This window comes from Dermacentor albipictus, unplaced genomic scaffold, assembly GCF_038994185.2.
Source record: "Dermacentor albipictus isolate Rhodes 1998 colony unplaced genomic scaffold, USDA_Dalb.pri_finalv2 scaffold_21, whole genome shotgun sequence".
Classification (NCBI taxonomy): domain Eukaryota; kingdom Metazoa; phylum Arthropoda; class Arachnida; order Ixodida; family Ixodidae; genus Dermacentor; species Dermacentor albipictus.
Window position 1 is genome coordinate 723,626 of NW_027225575.1, and position 14,766 is coordinate 738,391.

The following is a 14,766-nucleotide window of genomic DNA, read 5'->3' on the forward strand; positions in this document are numbered from 1 at the left end:
CACGCTGCTCTTCCATTATATCTGCATCATCATCATCATCAGCCTGGTTCTCTTCCATACTTCTCCAACTACCCCGGTCATGTACTAATTGTGGCCATGTTGTCCCTGCAAACTTCATCTCATCCGCCCACCTAACTTTCTGCCGCCCTCTGCTATGCTTTGCTTCCCTTGAAATCCAGTCCGTAATCCTTAATGACCATCGGGTATCTTCCCTCCTCATTACATGTCCTGCCCACGCCCATTTCTTTTTCTTGATTTCAACTAAGATGTCATTAACTCACGTTTGTTCCCTCACCCAATCTTCTCTTTTCTTGTCCATAAACGTTTCACCCATCATTCTTCTTTCCATAGCTCGTTGCATCATCCTCAATTTAAGTAGAACTCTTTTCGTAAGCCTTCAGGTTTCTACCCCCATACGTGAGTACTGGTAAGACACAGCTGTTATACACTTTTCTCTTGAGTGATAATGGCAACCTGCTGTTCATGATCTGAGTGTGCCTGCCAAACGCACCCCAGCCCATTCTTATTCTTCTGATTATTTCAGTCTCATGATCCGGATCCGTGGTAACTACCTGCCCTAAGTAGATGCATTTGCTTACCACTTCCAGTGCCTTGCTACCTATCGTAAACTGCTGTTCTCTTCCGATACTGTTAAACATTACTTCAGTTTTCTGCAGATTAATTTTTAGACCCACTCTTCTGCTTTGCCTCTCCAGGTCAGTGATCATGCATAGGTCCCCTGAGTTACTAAGCAAGGCAATATCATCAGTGAATCGCAAGTTACTAAGGTATTCTCCTTTAATGCTTATCCCCAATTCTTCCCAATCCAGGTCTCTGAATACCTCCTGTAAACACGCTGTGAATAGCATTGGAGAGATCGTATCTCCCTGCCTGACGCCTTTCTTTATTGGGATTTTGTTGCTTTCTTTATGGAGGACTACGGTGGCTGTGGAGCCGCTATAGATATATTTCAGTATTTTTACATACAGCTCGTCTACACCCTGACTCCGTAATGCCTCCATGACTGCTGAGGTTTCAGCTGAATCAAACGCTTTCTCCTAATCAATGAAAGCTATATGTAAGGGTTGGTTATATTCCACACATTTCTCTATCACCTGATTGATAGTGTGAATATGGTCTATTGTTGAGTAGCCTTTACGGAATCCTGCCTGGTCCTTTGGTTGACGGAAGCCTAAGGTGTTCCTGATTCCATTTGCGATTACCTTAGCATATACTTTGTAGGCAGTGGACAGTAAGCTGATTGGTCTATAATTGTTTAAGTCTTTGGCGTCCCTTTTCTTATGGATTAGGATTATGTTAGTGTTCTTTCAAGATTCCAGTATGCTTTGAAAAGATGATAAACCGGCGCCTAATCTATATCCTTGAGAGCAATGGACTACTAGATCCTCACCAGTGTGGTTTCAGAGAAGGCAGATCGACCGTAGATCACCTAGTCCGCATTGAGTCAAATATAAGGGATGCCTTCATACATAAACAGTTTTTTCTCTCCGTATTTCTTGATTTGGAAAAAGCATACGACACCACATGGCGCTTTGGCATTATTCGAGACCTTTCCGCTATGGGTATCCGCGGGAATATGCTAAGTATAATTGAAAGTTACCTTTCTAACCGCACATTTCGTGTTAGGGTGGGCCATGCCTTGTCAAGGTCTTTCAACCAGGAAACTGGGGTTCCACAAGGTGGTGTGCTAAGCTGCACACTCTCTATTGTGAAAATAAATTCTTTGAGCATGGCTATCCCACGAACCATGTCATACTCTGTATATGTAGATGATGTGCAGCTTGGTTTTAAATCGTGCAACCTAACTATCTGCGAACGACATGTCCAGCATGCCCTAAATAAAGTGGCAAAATGGGCTGAAGAAAACGGTTTTAGGTTGAGCCCACAGAAAAGTACATGCGTTCTTTTCACGAATAAGAGAGGAATAGTATCATGTCCTGCTATTGAGCTGTCTGGTAGCAGATTACCGGTACGCGCCGAGCAAAAGTTTCTCGGCATTATATTAGACTCGAAACTGACATTCATCCCACATATTAAATACTTGAAGGCTAAGTGCCTCAAGACAATGAACTTATTGAAACTCCTATCAAGTACAACATGGGGCAGTGACAGGAAATGTCTTTTGAACTTGTATAGGTGTCTTGTTGGCTCACGTCTTGACTACGGCGCTATTGTATATCAGTCCGCTACACCAAGTGCTTTAAAGATGCTGGATCCTGTCCATCATTTAGGAATCCGCCTCGCGACCGGAGCCTTCAGGACCAGCCCCGTGCAAAGCCTTTATGCAGAAGCAAATGTATGGTCACTTCACCTTCAGAGATCATATATCAGTTTTACATATTTCCTCAAAGTAAACTCAAACCCTGAACACCCCTCTTATTCATGCATAAACGATATGAACAATGCCATACTCTTCAATAACCGACCTGCAGCGAGAAGATCGTTCTCTTTGCGCGCAAGGAACCTCAGTGAGGAAATGGGTGTTCAGGTGCTTCAACATTGTCTTATGGCTCCAGCGAAACTGTTAGCGCCATGGCAGTGGCAGCTGATAGAGTGTGACACATCCTTTGTAGAGGTCACCAAACATGCGCCAGAGACACATATCAAAATGCATTTCTTGGAGCTCCAATACAAGTACTCGTGTACAGAGTTCTACACAGACGCTTCTAAGTCGCATGCCGGGGTGTCCTACGCAGCCACTGGTCCATCCTTCTCGGAATCCGGTGTGCTGCACCCTGAAACAAGTATATTTACGGCTGAGGCCCATGCACTGTTGTCGGCTGTGAAACATATCAGAAAATCAAATCTTCCAAAATCAATTATATATACAGATTCCTTAAGCGTCGTAAAAGCCTTGAAGTCACTCTGTAAACACAAAAACCCTGTACTTACTGAGCTCTATTCCATTCTCTGTAGAACGTATATGTCTAACCAGCATGTCATTATATGCTGGGTACCTGGCCATAGAGGCATCGAGGGGAATGTACTAGCAGACAAAATGGCTACATCAATCACCTCGCAAGCTCTTATTCCTACGGCTGCTGTCCCTGTCACAGATCTGAAGCCTCTCTTACGGAAGAACCTGCGAAGATACTGGCAACGCTTGTGGGACATGGAAGCTACGAATAAGCTTCACTTGATTAAGCCAAAGTTATGTTTCTGGCCCCCGAAAACGAAAACACGACGAACTGATGTCCTGTTCTGTCGACTCAGGATAGGACACACCTATGACACTCACAATTTTTTACTGACTGGAAATGAACCTCCAACGTGTGGTAGATGTGGTGAGAGGCTGACCGTTCTCCACGTCCTCGTGGAGTGTCGGGAAGCCGACGCTGTGAGAAAGAGACATTTTCCCCTTGTATATCGTCAGCACACCCCTCTCCATCCAGCAATGTTTCTTGGTGAAGAACCGTTCTTTGACACCAAATCAGTTCTAAATTTCTTGAAAGATCTCAACTTCCAAGTTTTTAGCCCCAGATATTCATAGCACATCCTCTTTCTAGAGGATGCCGCTGTGATGGTAGTCTTGCATAGCACATGCCTACAGGCCCTTGCATCCCAAGGACTCTGTAAGGCAGTAGTGCTTATTGTAAAAAGTATATCTGCGAGATATATCACTAAATCATCATTACTTCACAATGTGTAATTCGTGTCCATTGTACAGCCCATTAACCATCGGCATAGTTTTATCTTGTATAGGTTTTATGCATTTCAGACCGACTGTTTTTAGGCCCCTTTACAGCCACCGTAACATTTGCCCTTCGTTATTCATACCCCCATTGCGAACACATTACTACCGGCTTGGCGCTCTTTGGCCACATTTGGCCCTTGCGCCACAAAACAGCACATTCATCATCATTCCAGTATGCTCGAGGTCATGAGGCATTGCGTATACAGGGTGGCTAGTTTTTCTAGAACAATCTGCCCACCATCCTTCAACAATTGCATAACTCAAAAGTCTTTCTTTACTTCTTCTGGCGTTACTTGTAGGCCTTCCCCCTTGGCATAACTCGAAAGTCTTTCTTTGCTTCTTCCGGCGTTACTTGTAGGATTTCAAATTCCTCTGGACTATTCTCTCTTCCATTATCGTTGTGGGTGCCGCTGGTACTGTATAAATCTCTGTAGAACTCCTCAGCCACTTGAACTATCTCATCCATATTAGTAATGATATTGCTGGCTTTGTCTCTTAACGCATACATCTGATTATTCAAGAATAACCTCTCAAAGTTCTGGAAGACCATATCACCGAAAAGCAAGGATGCTCATATCTCACTGCAAGACGACGTCGGGGCGCCCACAAGTAAACAAGAGTGCACGTTTGTTTTCAACACTTCCTTTAGATCTGTCTTTACTCAAGAAGACCATTCCAGTATCCCACTGCTAACCAATGTCCACTATCATACATGGAACCTATAAACGTGACTGCTACTGGCATTACATCTTTAGTTAGTAACCTCAACTTATCAACTTGCTGTGGCATTGATGGCATAAATGCTAAAATCCTTAAGAACACCTAAAATCATTCCACCATTATCCTCTGTAACATATTCGAGCAATCATTGTCTACTAGGGAAATACCTGATGATTGGAAAATCGCTAAAGTTATTCCAATTTTTAAAGCTGGTGATAGAAATCATGTCAGTAGCTATCGCCCTATATCTCTAACCTGTATCGCATGCAAACTTCTTGAACACATCGTCGCATCAGGCATCGTGCTACATTAACTTCTTTTTCCCAGACCAGCATGGATTTAGGAAGGGATATTCATGTGACACGCAGTTAATAAAATTCACCAGCGAACTGTGTTCTAACATAAATGAAGGTTTCCATACTGACTGCATTTTTCTTGACTACTCCATGGCATTTGATCGCGTTCCACACTAAACTATCGTCATTGCACTTACATTCTTCAACTTCCTGTAATTTCCTGTCATTTTGTAAGCAGTTCACCGTCGTTGACGGATATTCATCCGATTTAACTGACGTCTCCTCCGGTGTTCCCCAGGACAGCGTCTTGGCTCCATTACTGTTTTTAATCTACATCAATGACCTTACCATTAGACTACATTACCATTAATCTGCACTACTTCAACCATTAGACTTTTCGCAGACGACTGCATAATATATTGAAAAATTAGCTCACCCTCTGAACACCTTGAACTTCAGATTGACTTAGATCAAATCAATAACTGGTGCACATCGGGGCAGATGACGCTGAGTCCTGACAAATGCAGAACTGTGACTTTTACCCGCAAAAAGATGCCTTCAGCCTCCCCATACTCACTAAATTCTAACCCTTATGCGCATGCAACTTCATACAAGTACCTTGGCCTATATCTCAATGTCAATCTTTGCTGGAAGACTCACATTAATAACATGACCGCCAAAGCATCGCATACTCTTGGCTATCTGAAACGTAAACTTCGAGATGCCCCATTAACCACTTGAAAACTAGCCTGTCAGACTTTTGTTCGTCCTCAACTTGAATTTGCCTCGCCCATATGGTCACTGCATAAGACTTATCTCAGTCACTAGAACGAATTCAGAACTGCGTGGTATGTTTTATAACCAGTAAATATGACCAACAGACTAGCGTTACTAACCTCGCTATCACTCCCAACACTAGAGCTGCGAAGGAAGGTGGCTTTGCTCTGTCTTTTCCACAAAATAATTCATAGTCAGCATCCTACTACCCTTCCCCTTACCAAACCACATCGTACATCCTGTCATCGTTGTAATAGCCACAGCTTTAGGTGCATATTTGGCCGAACCACGGCTTTTAAATCATCAGCGCTTCCGCGTGCCGTAAGTTACTGGAATGATCTTCCTGATCGCATCGTTGCCATTCATGACTCTGCAGTCTTCAAAGACCAAGTACTGCTCTGGTTTTCTTAGCTGTTTTATTCACTGTCTTGTACTTTGTTAGTCACCCTTTTAGCCACCATTTCAATGTTCCTTCAGAGATTGCATATACTGTGCAATATTTTACTGGCCTTATATTGGTAGCTTTATACTTGTCATTACTTCTCTGCGTCCTGCGAAACTGTTACCCATTGTGTAATGATGCATGAGCTGCTTTTTTTTTGTGTCCCTCATTTTCTGTACATGCTCCCCTCACACATTACTCTTATTTGGAGCTTGTGAGTATTTTGAATAAAAAAATATTCCTAGTTTCTTCTTCGCTGCTTTTAGGCTTCCTCCGTTCCTGAGAACATGCTCAATTCTATCCATATTATACTTCCTTGTGTCAGCTGTCTTACACTTGTTGATTAACTTGGAAAGTTCTGCCAGTTCTAGTCTAGCTGTAGGGTTAGGGGCTTTCATACATTGGCGTTTCTTGATCAGATCTTTCATCTCCTGCGATAGCTATTGAAGTTACCACCGACTTCTATTGCACACTCCTTAATGATGCCCATAAGATTGTCGTTCATTGCTTCAACGCTAAGGTCCTTTTCCTGAGTTAAAGCCGAATGTCTGTTCTGTAGCTTGATTCAGAATTCCTCTATTTTCCCTCTTACCGCTAACTCATGGATTGGCTTCTTATGTACCTGTTTCTTCCGTTCCCTGCTCAAGTCTAGGCTAATTTGAGTTCATACCATCCTATGGTCGCTGCAGTGCACCTTGCCGAGCACGTCCACATATTGTATGATGCCAGGGTGAGCGCAGAGTATCAAGTCTATTTCATTTCTAGTCTCGCCGTTCGGGCTCCTCCACGTCCACTTTCGGCTATCCCGTTTGCGGAAGAATGTATTCATTATCCGCATATTATTCTGTTCTGCAAACTCTACTAATAACTCTCCCCTGCTATTCCTAGAGCCTATGCCATATTACCCCACTAACTTGCCTCCAGCCTGCTTCTTGCCTATCCTGGCATTGAAGTCGCTCATCAGTATGGTGCATTTTGTTTTGACTTTACCCAGCGCCGATTCCACATCTTCATAGAAGCTTTCGACTTCCTTGTCGTCATGACTGCATGTAGGAGCATTAGCCTGTACGACCTTCAATTTGTACTTCTTATTAAGTTTCGCAACAAAACCTGCCACCTTCTCGTTAATGCTATAGAATTCCTGTATGTTACCAGCTATATCCTTATTAATCAGGAATCCAACTCCTAGTTCTCGTGTCTCCGCTAAGCCGCGGTAGCACAGGACGTGCCCGCTTTTTGACACTGTATATGCTTCTTTTGTCCTCCTAACCTCACTGAGCCCTATTATATCCCATTTAATGCTCGCTAATTCCTCCAATAGCACTGCTAGACTGGTCTCACTAGATAACATTCTAACATTAAACGTTGCCAGGTTCAGATTCCAATGGCGGCCTGTCCGTACCCAGGGATTTTTAGCACCCTCTGCTGCATCACAGGTCTCACCTATGCTGTACTGTCTCCGGTAAAACATATAAAGAAATTTAAACTTGACAGAGCAATAATATTCACAGACTTGTTAAGTCTTGTAAAAGTGCTGATCTCCTTACAAAATTTTACAAATAGGATTTTCATTTAACTTTACTCACTCTTATGCAGCATTTATTTATCATATAGACATGTAATAGTATGCTGGGTACCTGGCCATAGAGGCATCGAGGGTAATGTACTAGCTGATAAAATGGCCACATTACTCATATCACTAGCTATAATATCCCTGTCACACGGGCACCCGCGAACTCCATTGAACTCCTTAGTCTTTAAGCCAATAGAGTTGCGCTCCCTGTCACACGGTCTCCCTTGCGCCAAGGAAGTTAAATGGAGATTTTGGGTGAAGGGAGTTCGGCAATGACCATTACGGTTGGATGGAGTACTCTAGTTCCCAGGTAGCTACAGTTCCGCAGAGAAACCACGCTAGTAAAATTATCGTAACTGGTTAATTTATAAGTTTTAGCACTATTATTTTTTTTTTTGCCTTGAGATATATGCCACATAATGGAAGTTTAATTTGTTTTTAAGGGCATCAGTGACTGTACCCTCTACACCAATACTTCGCCACGCCGCATCAGGAAATGTCGTTCCGCCATTTCGTTTGTTTTTATATGCACGCGAGCCGCACGTGGTGTCGTTCATGCCGCACGGGTAAATTCTCCGGGTGACACGCGTCATGAGCGATCCCGGCACATTATCGTCGCGAACACAAAGACGCGTGATTACACAGCGGCATCACAACTCGAAGCCCACCGGCCAGACGTGACCCGCGCTGCCCACACGCGAAAGCAAACGCGCAGTGTGGCCAGCATCGCTTGCAACTTCGCTATGCTTGGAAAACAAAAGTCTTGCGGTAACGTGCCGCATAGTTTCTCGCTCTGATTTTATGTTATTACGTACTGCGTTAAAAAAATACACATAGCTAACTTTAACGACGACTGTATACGTGAACAGTTGCACGCGGAAGTAAGCGCAGCAGCGCCGTTTCTACCCCGTGCGACGCCCGTCGAAAGCTCGCACTGTGCCGTGTAGCACGGCCGCAACTCCATTGCCATCAATCTCCGTTAGGGAGTTTCATGCTCAACGGAGTTCACAGGTGCCTGTGTGACAGGGGTATTAATCCTACGTCTACCATCCCTGTTACAGATCTGGAACCTTTCTTACGTAAGAAACTGCAAGACTATTGGCAATGCATGTGGGACACGGAAACAAATAATAAGCTCCACGTGATAAAGCCACAGTAAGGATTCTGGCCCTCTGCAACAAAATCACGCTGAACAGATGTCCTATTCTGTTGCCTCAGAATAGGACACACATTTGGTACCCATAATTCTCTACTCACCGGAAATGACCCTCCAACCTGTGGTAGATGCAGGAAGAGGCTGACCGTTCTCCATGTCCTCCTGGAGTGTGGGGAAGCCGAATGTGAGAGAGACATTTTTCCTTAGCATACCGGCAGCACATTCCTCTTCATCCTGTAATGTTTCTCGGTCCAGAGCCGCTTTTTAATACAAACACAGTCCTAGGTTTCCTCAGAGATGTTGTCTTACATGTTATTAGTCCCATACATTCGTAGCGCTTCCTCTCTTCAGAAGATGCCACTGCGATAGTCGTACTGTATAGCACATGCCTCCAGGCCCTGGTGTTTCAAGGGCCCTGGTGAGGCAGTTGTGCTGAAGCAAATTTTGCATCTGTGATGGTCTGTATATCCTATCATTCTTCCGCAATGCAGTATAAGCGTTATAGTACCCGTCATTAGTCATCGCCGTAGTCTTATTGCACATAGATATTACGCACTTTACAGTGACTATTTTTTAGGCTTCTCTACAGCCACGTCACATCAACTTCACAGAAATCATTATTTCACTGCGAAATCGCTAACAATGGCATGGCACTCTTTTGCCATACCTGGCCCTTGCGCCACTAACCAACACACATTCATTCATTCAAGGGTATCAAAAAAACAATAAACAATGCTTACTACATCAACATATTTTTATTCACTGAAAGAATCGGCAAATACTGTTTATATTTTGCACAAGAGCAGTGCTGAAGGTGCAATTCTCTTCATCTTGTGACTGATTAGCGCTCACAGTGGCGAAAGCCTTGCGACTTTCTTTGCAGTGCGGCCTCGGTGTTCCTCTTAATCTGAGACACGCTTTTCAATACTGCGTGCACACTTTGATTATTTTTTCGTCAGTGAGCTGGTTGCCAACAAATCGCCTCTCCATCACGATGTAGCCAGTGCTATTCATCTTTGACAGCTTTGCACCGAGTCAAAGAGAAACTATTGTTTGCCACTACTGCTGCAGACGAAACCGTGGCCAATATTGATGCAATCATAGACGGCGTCCTTGCGGTTGTGAAGGCAGGTGGCCAATACACGTGCCAGGTCAAAATAAAAGTACCATTTGTTGCAGCAAATGCGAACGAAACCGCTGTCGCTATCAAGCATGGGCTAAGAATAACAGGAGGTGAAACTATGGGTGGGCGTGAGCGCGAGTCGTGATGATGTTCCGCTTGGTGAGGAGGAGATGAGAAGACGTGCTATTGCAAGTTGGCGAACATTGGCATGGCGCCCCCTACTGCGCCGCAAGGAACTACTTTTGTTCTCCCTCACAGTCGGAGTGGAGCACGCGTGGCCACTGTCTCTGACGGCGCCTGCTTCTGGCTGCTTGCGCTGGGTTGTTGGATGTCGCCATAAAAGTTATGTACCAGCGCGGTTTGTGCTCAAGGAATAAAAGACCTGTAGACCGTTTTAGTGTAAATATTGCTTTCATGGTTTATATTTATAATCACATGCTTTTTATGCAGTGATAAGAGCCAGAAACTAGCGCACTTGAAAGATCAAACGATCTGTAATCGTAGCCAGGCATGTGTAGAAAGAGCATATGATCAGCAATCATAACCTTGCACATATAAAAAACTGCACTTAGTGCTTTTCAAGTTTTTTTACGTAATTAAAGATGAGAAGTTGTTCTACGTTATTATCATACTCCATAAAAGTGCCAATCAGAGTATGCGATACATAGCTTTTGTGCGGTGAAACAAAATTTCATTATATTTCTGCAGCACGTTTGGGCAGACGTAGACAGACGGAACAGCAGAGTAGAGCAGAGGCTGCTGCTCGCTTCCAGCAGACAGAATCATCCCTTCATATTTTATGCAGTTCCTCCACTGCTCCTCTATGATGTAAGTGTTCACTGTGTATGTGTTCACTGATGATCGAAAATGGGGTACCGACACTTCGTCCCAAGCTGTAACAACGAATACAAGTCCTGTGCGGAAAATGCTCAAACTTTCAAAGCTCCAAACGATTTTAACGCCTGCAAGAATGGGCGAGAGCTATAGAAAGCATGGATCGAGAACTGACAACAAGTGACTACATCTGTTAAAAGCATTTCCCCCGCAGAATGGTCACCAGGCGTAAATACTACGCTGACCTTGGAGGCGCAGACATCCTTGGCCAGCCGAAAAAGTCATTGTTGCTCCTTGAGGCGGTACTGGTTGGTCCCTGCCTCATAATGCTCCGGCCAGCTTAGCGAGAGCATGTTATAATAGTTGTCTTTTGTAGCGACAGGCATCGTGTTGAGCTAGTGTACTCAAGCTATGGCTACCTAAGAAATTCATGTATCTTGAATCTAATGCAAGGGTGGCACACTGGCATCAAGCAGCCACGTGCGAGCAGATGACAAGAGCGCTCCCCGCATCGGGCGGATCTTCTGCATTGCTTCGACGGCTTCAACAAACTGTCGCGTGACCATACGTCACAAGTCAGACGTTCGGTAGAGGGCACTGTCATGACATCTGCCGCTGCACTCCTAGATGACATTATGACGACATGAGAAGGAGCCGAGTTGCACCTCATAAATTATTCGTTGTCTGTGCTATCTACACAGTCATGGATGGTGGCTACGCAGTTATGAATGCACGAGGCCAACCGCCAACATGGTTTTATGCATGGTGATAAACGCAACAATAAAGGCTTAAGGGCACAGTTAGGCACGAAGCATTCCTGCATTGTGGTCAGTCACATATCACATACGATTTCCGCTGGTGACTATGGCAATGCGGACTCTGCTACTTCATTTTGGTTGGATGCTAGCACCATGTTTGCTCTTTTGCGTCACACATTAGCAAAGCGCTCGCTGAACTACCGTACTAGAACCATCTGTGTTGTGCTGCTTCATGCATTAAATTTTTAATCCTCTGATATATACGTCAGCATGCGCACTAGTGGCACCTACCTGCAAACGGCAGAAATGCACATGGTTTGCCATCTTAGCCACTTGGCGAATGTAGAACCAGGGAAAATTGTTCCGCGGAACCCACTTTGAGAACCCATGGTCTATGTATTGTTTTTGGGCGCTGCAAGCACTTTTATGGAATGTTTGAGCAACACATGTAACCAGAAAGTTACAATACTCATGCAGGCATGACTACCGGTATGATGACCATCATAGCGACCGGTACAGTGACCGTGGCCGACCATCAAGCCGAACCTCCCAGGACGCTTACCTCGATGACTATGACAGGCGGGGTGACCGAAGGCACAGGGACAGTCACAACCGACCATCATCGAGGCACAGTGAATCTGACAGCTCCTCTCCGGAATCTCGAAGGGGTTATGGCACTGGCAAGCACCGAAAGTATCGGGATGCTGACAAAATCGCATCTAGTGCCTACTATGATCAGAAAAGCTACGGAGGAGCTGGTGGAGCCGGTAAGGCCTGTGGCTAAGCAATGCCTGATTGATAAATTAAATTTATGAAATTACAAAAAGGTGAATCTTACTGGGAGCAGAGGCTTTGTAAGCCTATGCATTTGTTTATTGGTTTAGCTTCGTAGCATGCTTGTTTTTCTGTCTCTACACAACTAGCTTCAGGGGAGAGAGGGCACTGCAAAGGTTAATATAATTTGAGGAATGTGATGCCAAGTATTCAAGGAACTAGAAGTAAATTATGTGTACATACATATGCTGAACAATATTCTTGTCCTGTCTGGAGAGTTGGTTGTTAGGAATACTTAAAAAGCGCGTGGGCCTTCATGGCATGAGGTCTAGCGCAAATATTCTTATAAAGAAACCAAATAAGGCATTTCGGTGTTGTATACTGCAACAAGAATCAGACGCAAGTTGCAGAAAGTTGTGTGGACTAACCAGCACATGTGTTTATGCGTGTTCGAATTTGACTAATGGTTTTACGTGTTGAAATGCATGTAAATGGAACAGCGACAGTCGGTTTGTATTATGCAATTTCTGATTGTGCTCTGCCATTTCTTCAAACTAGTGTCTTTTGTTGTATCTTTTTTTTTTCCTCTTTTGTCTTCAGGTGGCTATGACTACAACACTTACCGGAGGGACTACTACAATTACTATCACTATGGCTATGCACCACGCTCGGGCTACGGCTATGGCTATTATGATGAGTTATACAGAACCAATCCAGCGTGAGTTGACAATAGTTCGTAAGCAAGGTTTGATGTGCTGCTGCTTGAGGGGATGCTTGTGTGAAAGGAGTGGCTCTGTTCTGAAGTGTGTACTGTCCTGAATTTTTTTTACTTTGATCCTTGATTATTAATGGAAACATTAATGCCACAACATTATCATACCCACTATTCTTATTAGAACTTGTTGCAGGATCGCAACTGAAACATTTCCTTTCATGTTTTCTTCCCGCAAGTTTGTGATGCTGACTGAATGTGCTCATATAGGTGAACTTGGTGCAAATTTTATGATGTAATTAATGAAATTTTGCTTATACTGGGTTGCAATATTGTAGTGATGCCTTCCACTCTTATCATCCACCATTCCTGGCCAGCTGATCCTGTTAATAATGTGGCTGGTGTATCACTCTGACCACTGATGAAGGGTGAAAAGGAATAACATAAGGAAAAGCATAGCTACATTATTGTGGCCCAGATGTCGTGTCTTTTGCGGTCTATCAAGCTGAAAAATTACACCATCGCTTTGCTGAAATATCTCTAAAGGGGCACTAAAGGCAGACAGTTCTAAGACTGCACTTGTAAGAAGGTCGAAATGTTTATTGCATGCCAGGAGATTATTTGGTTGCAGGGAAATACCCAACTGAATGGTGCACACATTGCTGCAATTCACATTGCCTGTGACACATAAGGTCACTGATGAAAATATTCTAAGCAGTGCAGATGATCTCCGAGGTCATGCTTTGTTGGGCATTACTACCTGCTTTGAGTCGGAAGTCCACCCAGAGAGAGGCCCGCATTACAGCATATAGCACCAGCACAGTGGTGTGAAGATGTAGCGTCAGTGAGTTCTGCCGGAAAATCTTCTAAAATTGGACCGACTGCACTTTGCTTTTTGTTGAAAGGTGATGCACTGACTGTATTTTCTAGTGTATAATTTGCAGCACCACTTACAACAGCCCGAAAAAATGAAGAAAAGAGCTCTGTGCATATAATTTGTGCAAATAACTGCTAGGACAATGCCCAAATCTTTCAAAGAACAATCTCCATTCATGGATGTGCAATTCGACCATGTGGTATCTTCAGCCAATTTCTCGGTTCCCCCTCACCCCCTTCTTTGGCGGTGCTGATAATCTTCAGCTTATGCTGCACTGTAAAGTTGTATTCACATGACGAAGCAAATTGTGATTTGAGCTTGTGAATTGCGTGTCACGTAACCATGTCACCTATTCACACTGCACGCCCTCGGTCTGTGTGAAGCTCCTTGCGATATGGTGGAGAGCCAAGTCACTGTTGGTATTTTGGGCTCGGTCATGTTTGCTCTGTATCCGTTGCCCATTTGAGGGCTTGCTTCCTATGTGCTTTCATCCTGAGTCGTGTGAATGTGTGTGGTGATGTGATCCAATTCAGATCACATGTTACGCAAATGATTTGTCCACAATCATGTCTGTGATGTGAATACAAATTTTAACAGATAGTGGTGAGCGCAGTTCATGATGATCCGAGTTCTAGGTCACTGGTGCTGCGAGCACTATTCGTTAACTGCTAAAGGCAAAATGCCGATTTGTAAAAAGGATCTGAATGGGTGACCGTTAAGGATGGGAATAGGTTGCCTAGGAGATAACGGAACTTTAAATGGTGGAGAACCTTGCTTTGAGGTGTGGCTTCACGGCAGAGTGTGCTACACTGTCTTGAAGCCACGCCTCAAGGTAAAATTCGCATATAACCTGCACCCTGACTTTACTGTTCAATTTAAAAAATTTTTGGTGCTGGTTATATGTGCAAAAATAAGGTAACCTTTTTATTATCTATGGTTGACTTCAGTTTAGCAGTTATAAGCAAGACATGTCATGTGAATTGATGCTTTGTCCTAATAATAGCAGCTC

The 14,766-nt window shown here is 44.0% G+C and overlaps 1 protein-coding gene across 11 annotated transcripts in view; it reads left to right on the forward strand.

The window, feature by feature from the left end:
• LOC139052300 (protein transport protein Sec16B-like) overlaps positions 1-14,766 on the forward strand; it is a 492,173-nt gene that overhangs the window by 195,159 nt on the left and 282,248 nt on the right. For all 11 annotated transcript variants that reach the window (XR_011509833.1, XM_070529379.1, XM_070529385.1 and 8 more), the window contains 2 exons: positions 11,872-12,161; positions 12,769-12,886. Coding sequence is in view for 10 of the 11 variants with exons in the window: in XM_070529379.1 (XP_070385480.1) it covers positions 11,872-12,161; positions 12,769-12,886 (408 nt within the window). In the remaining variant the exon portion in view is untranslated. The remainder of the gene's footprint in view (positions 1-11,871; positions 12,162-12,768; positions 12,887-14,766) is intronic.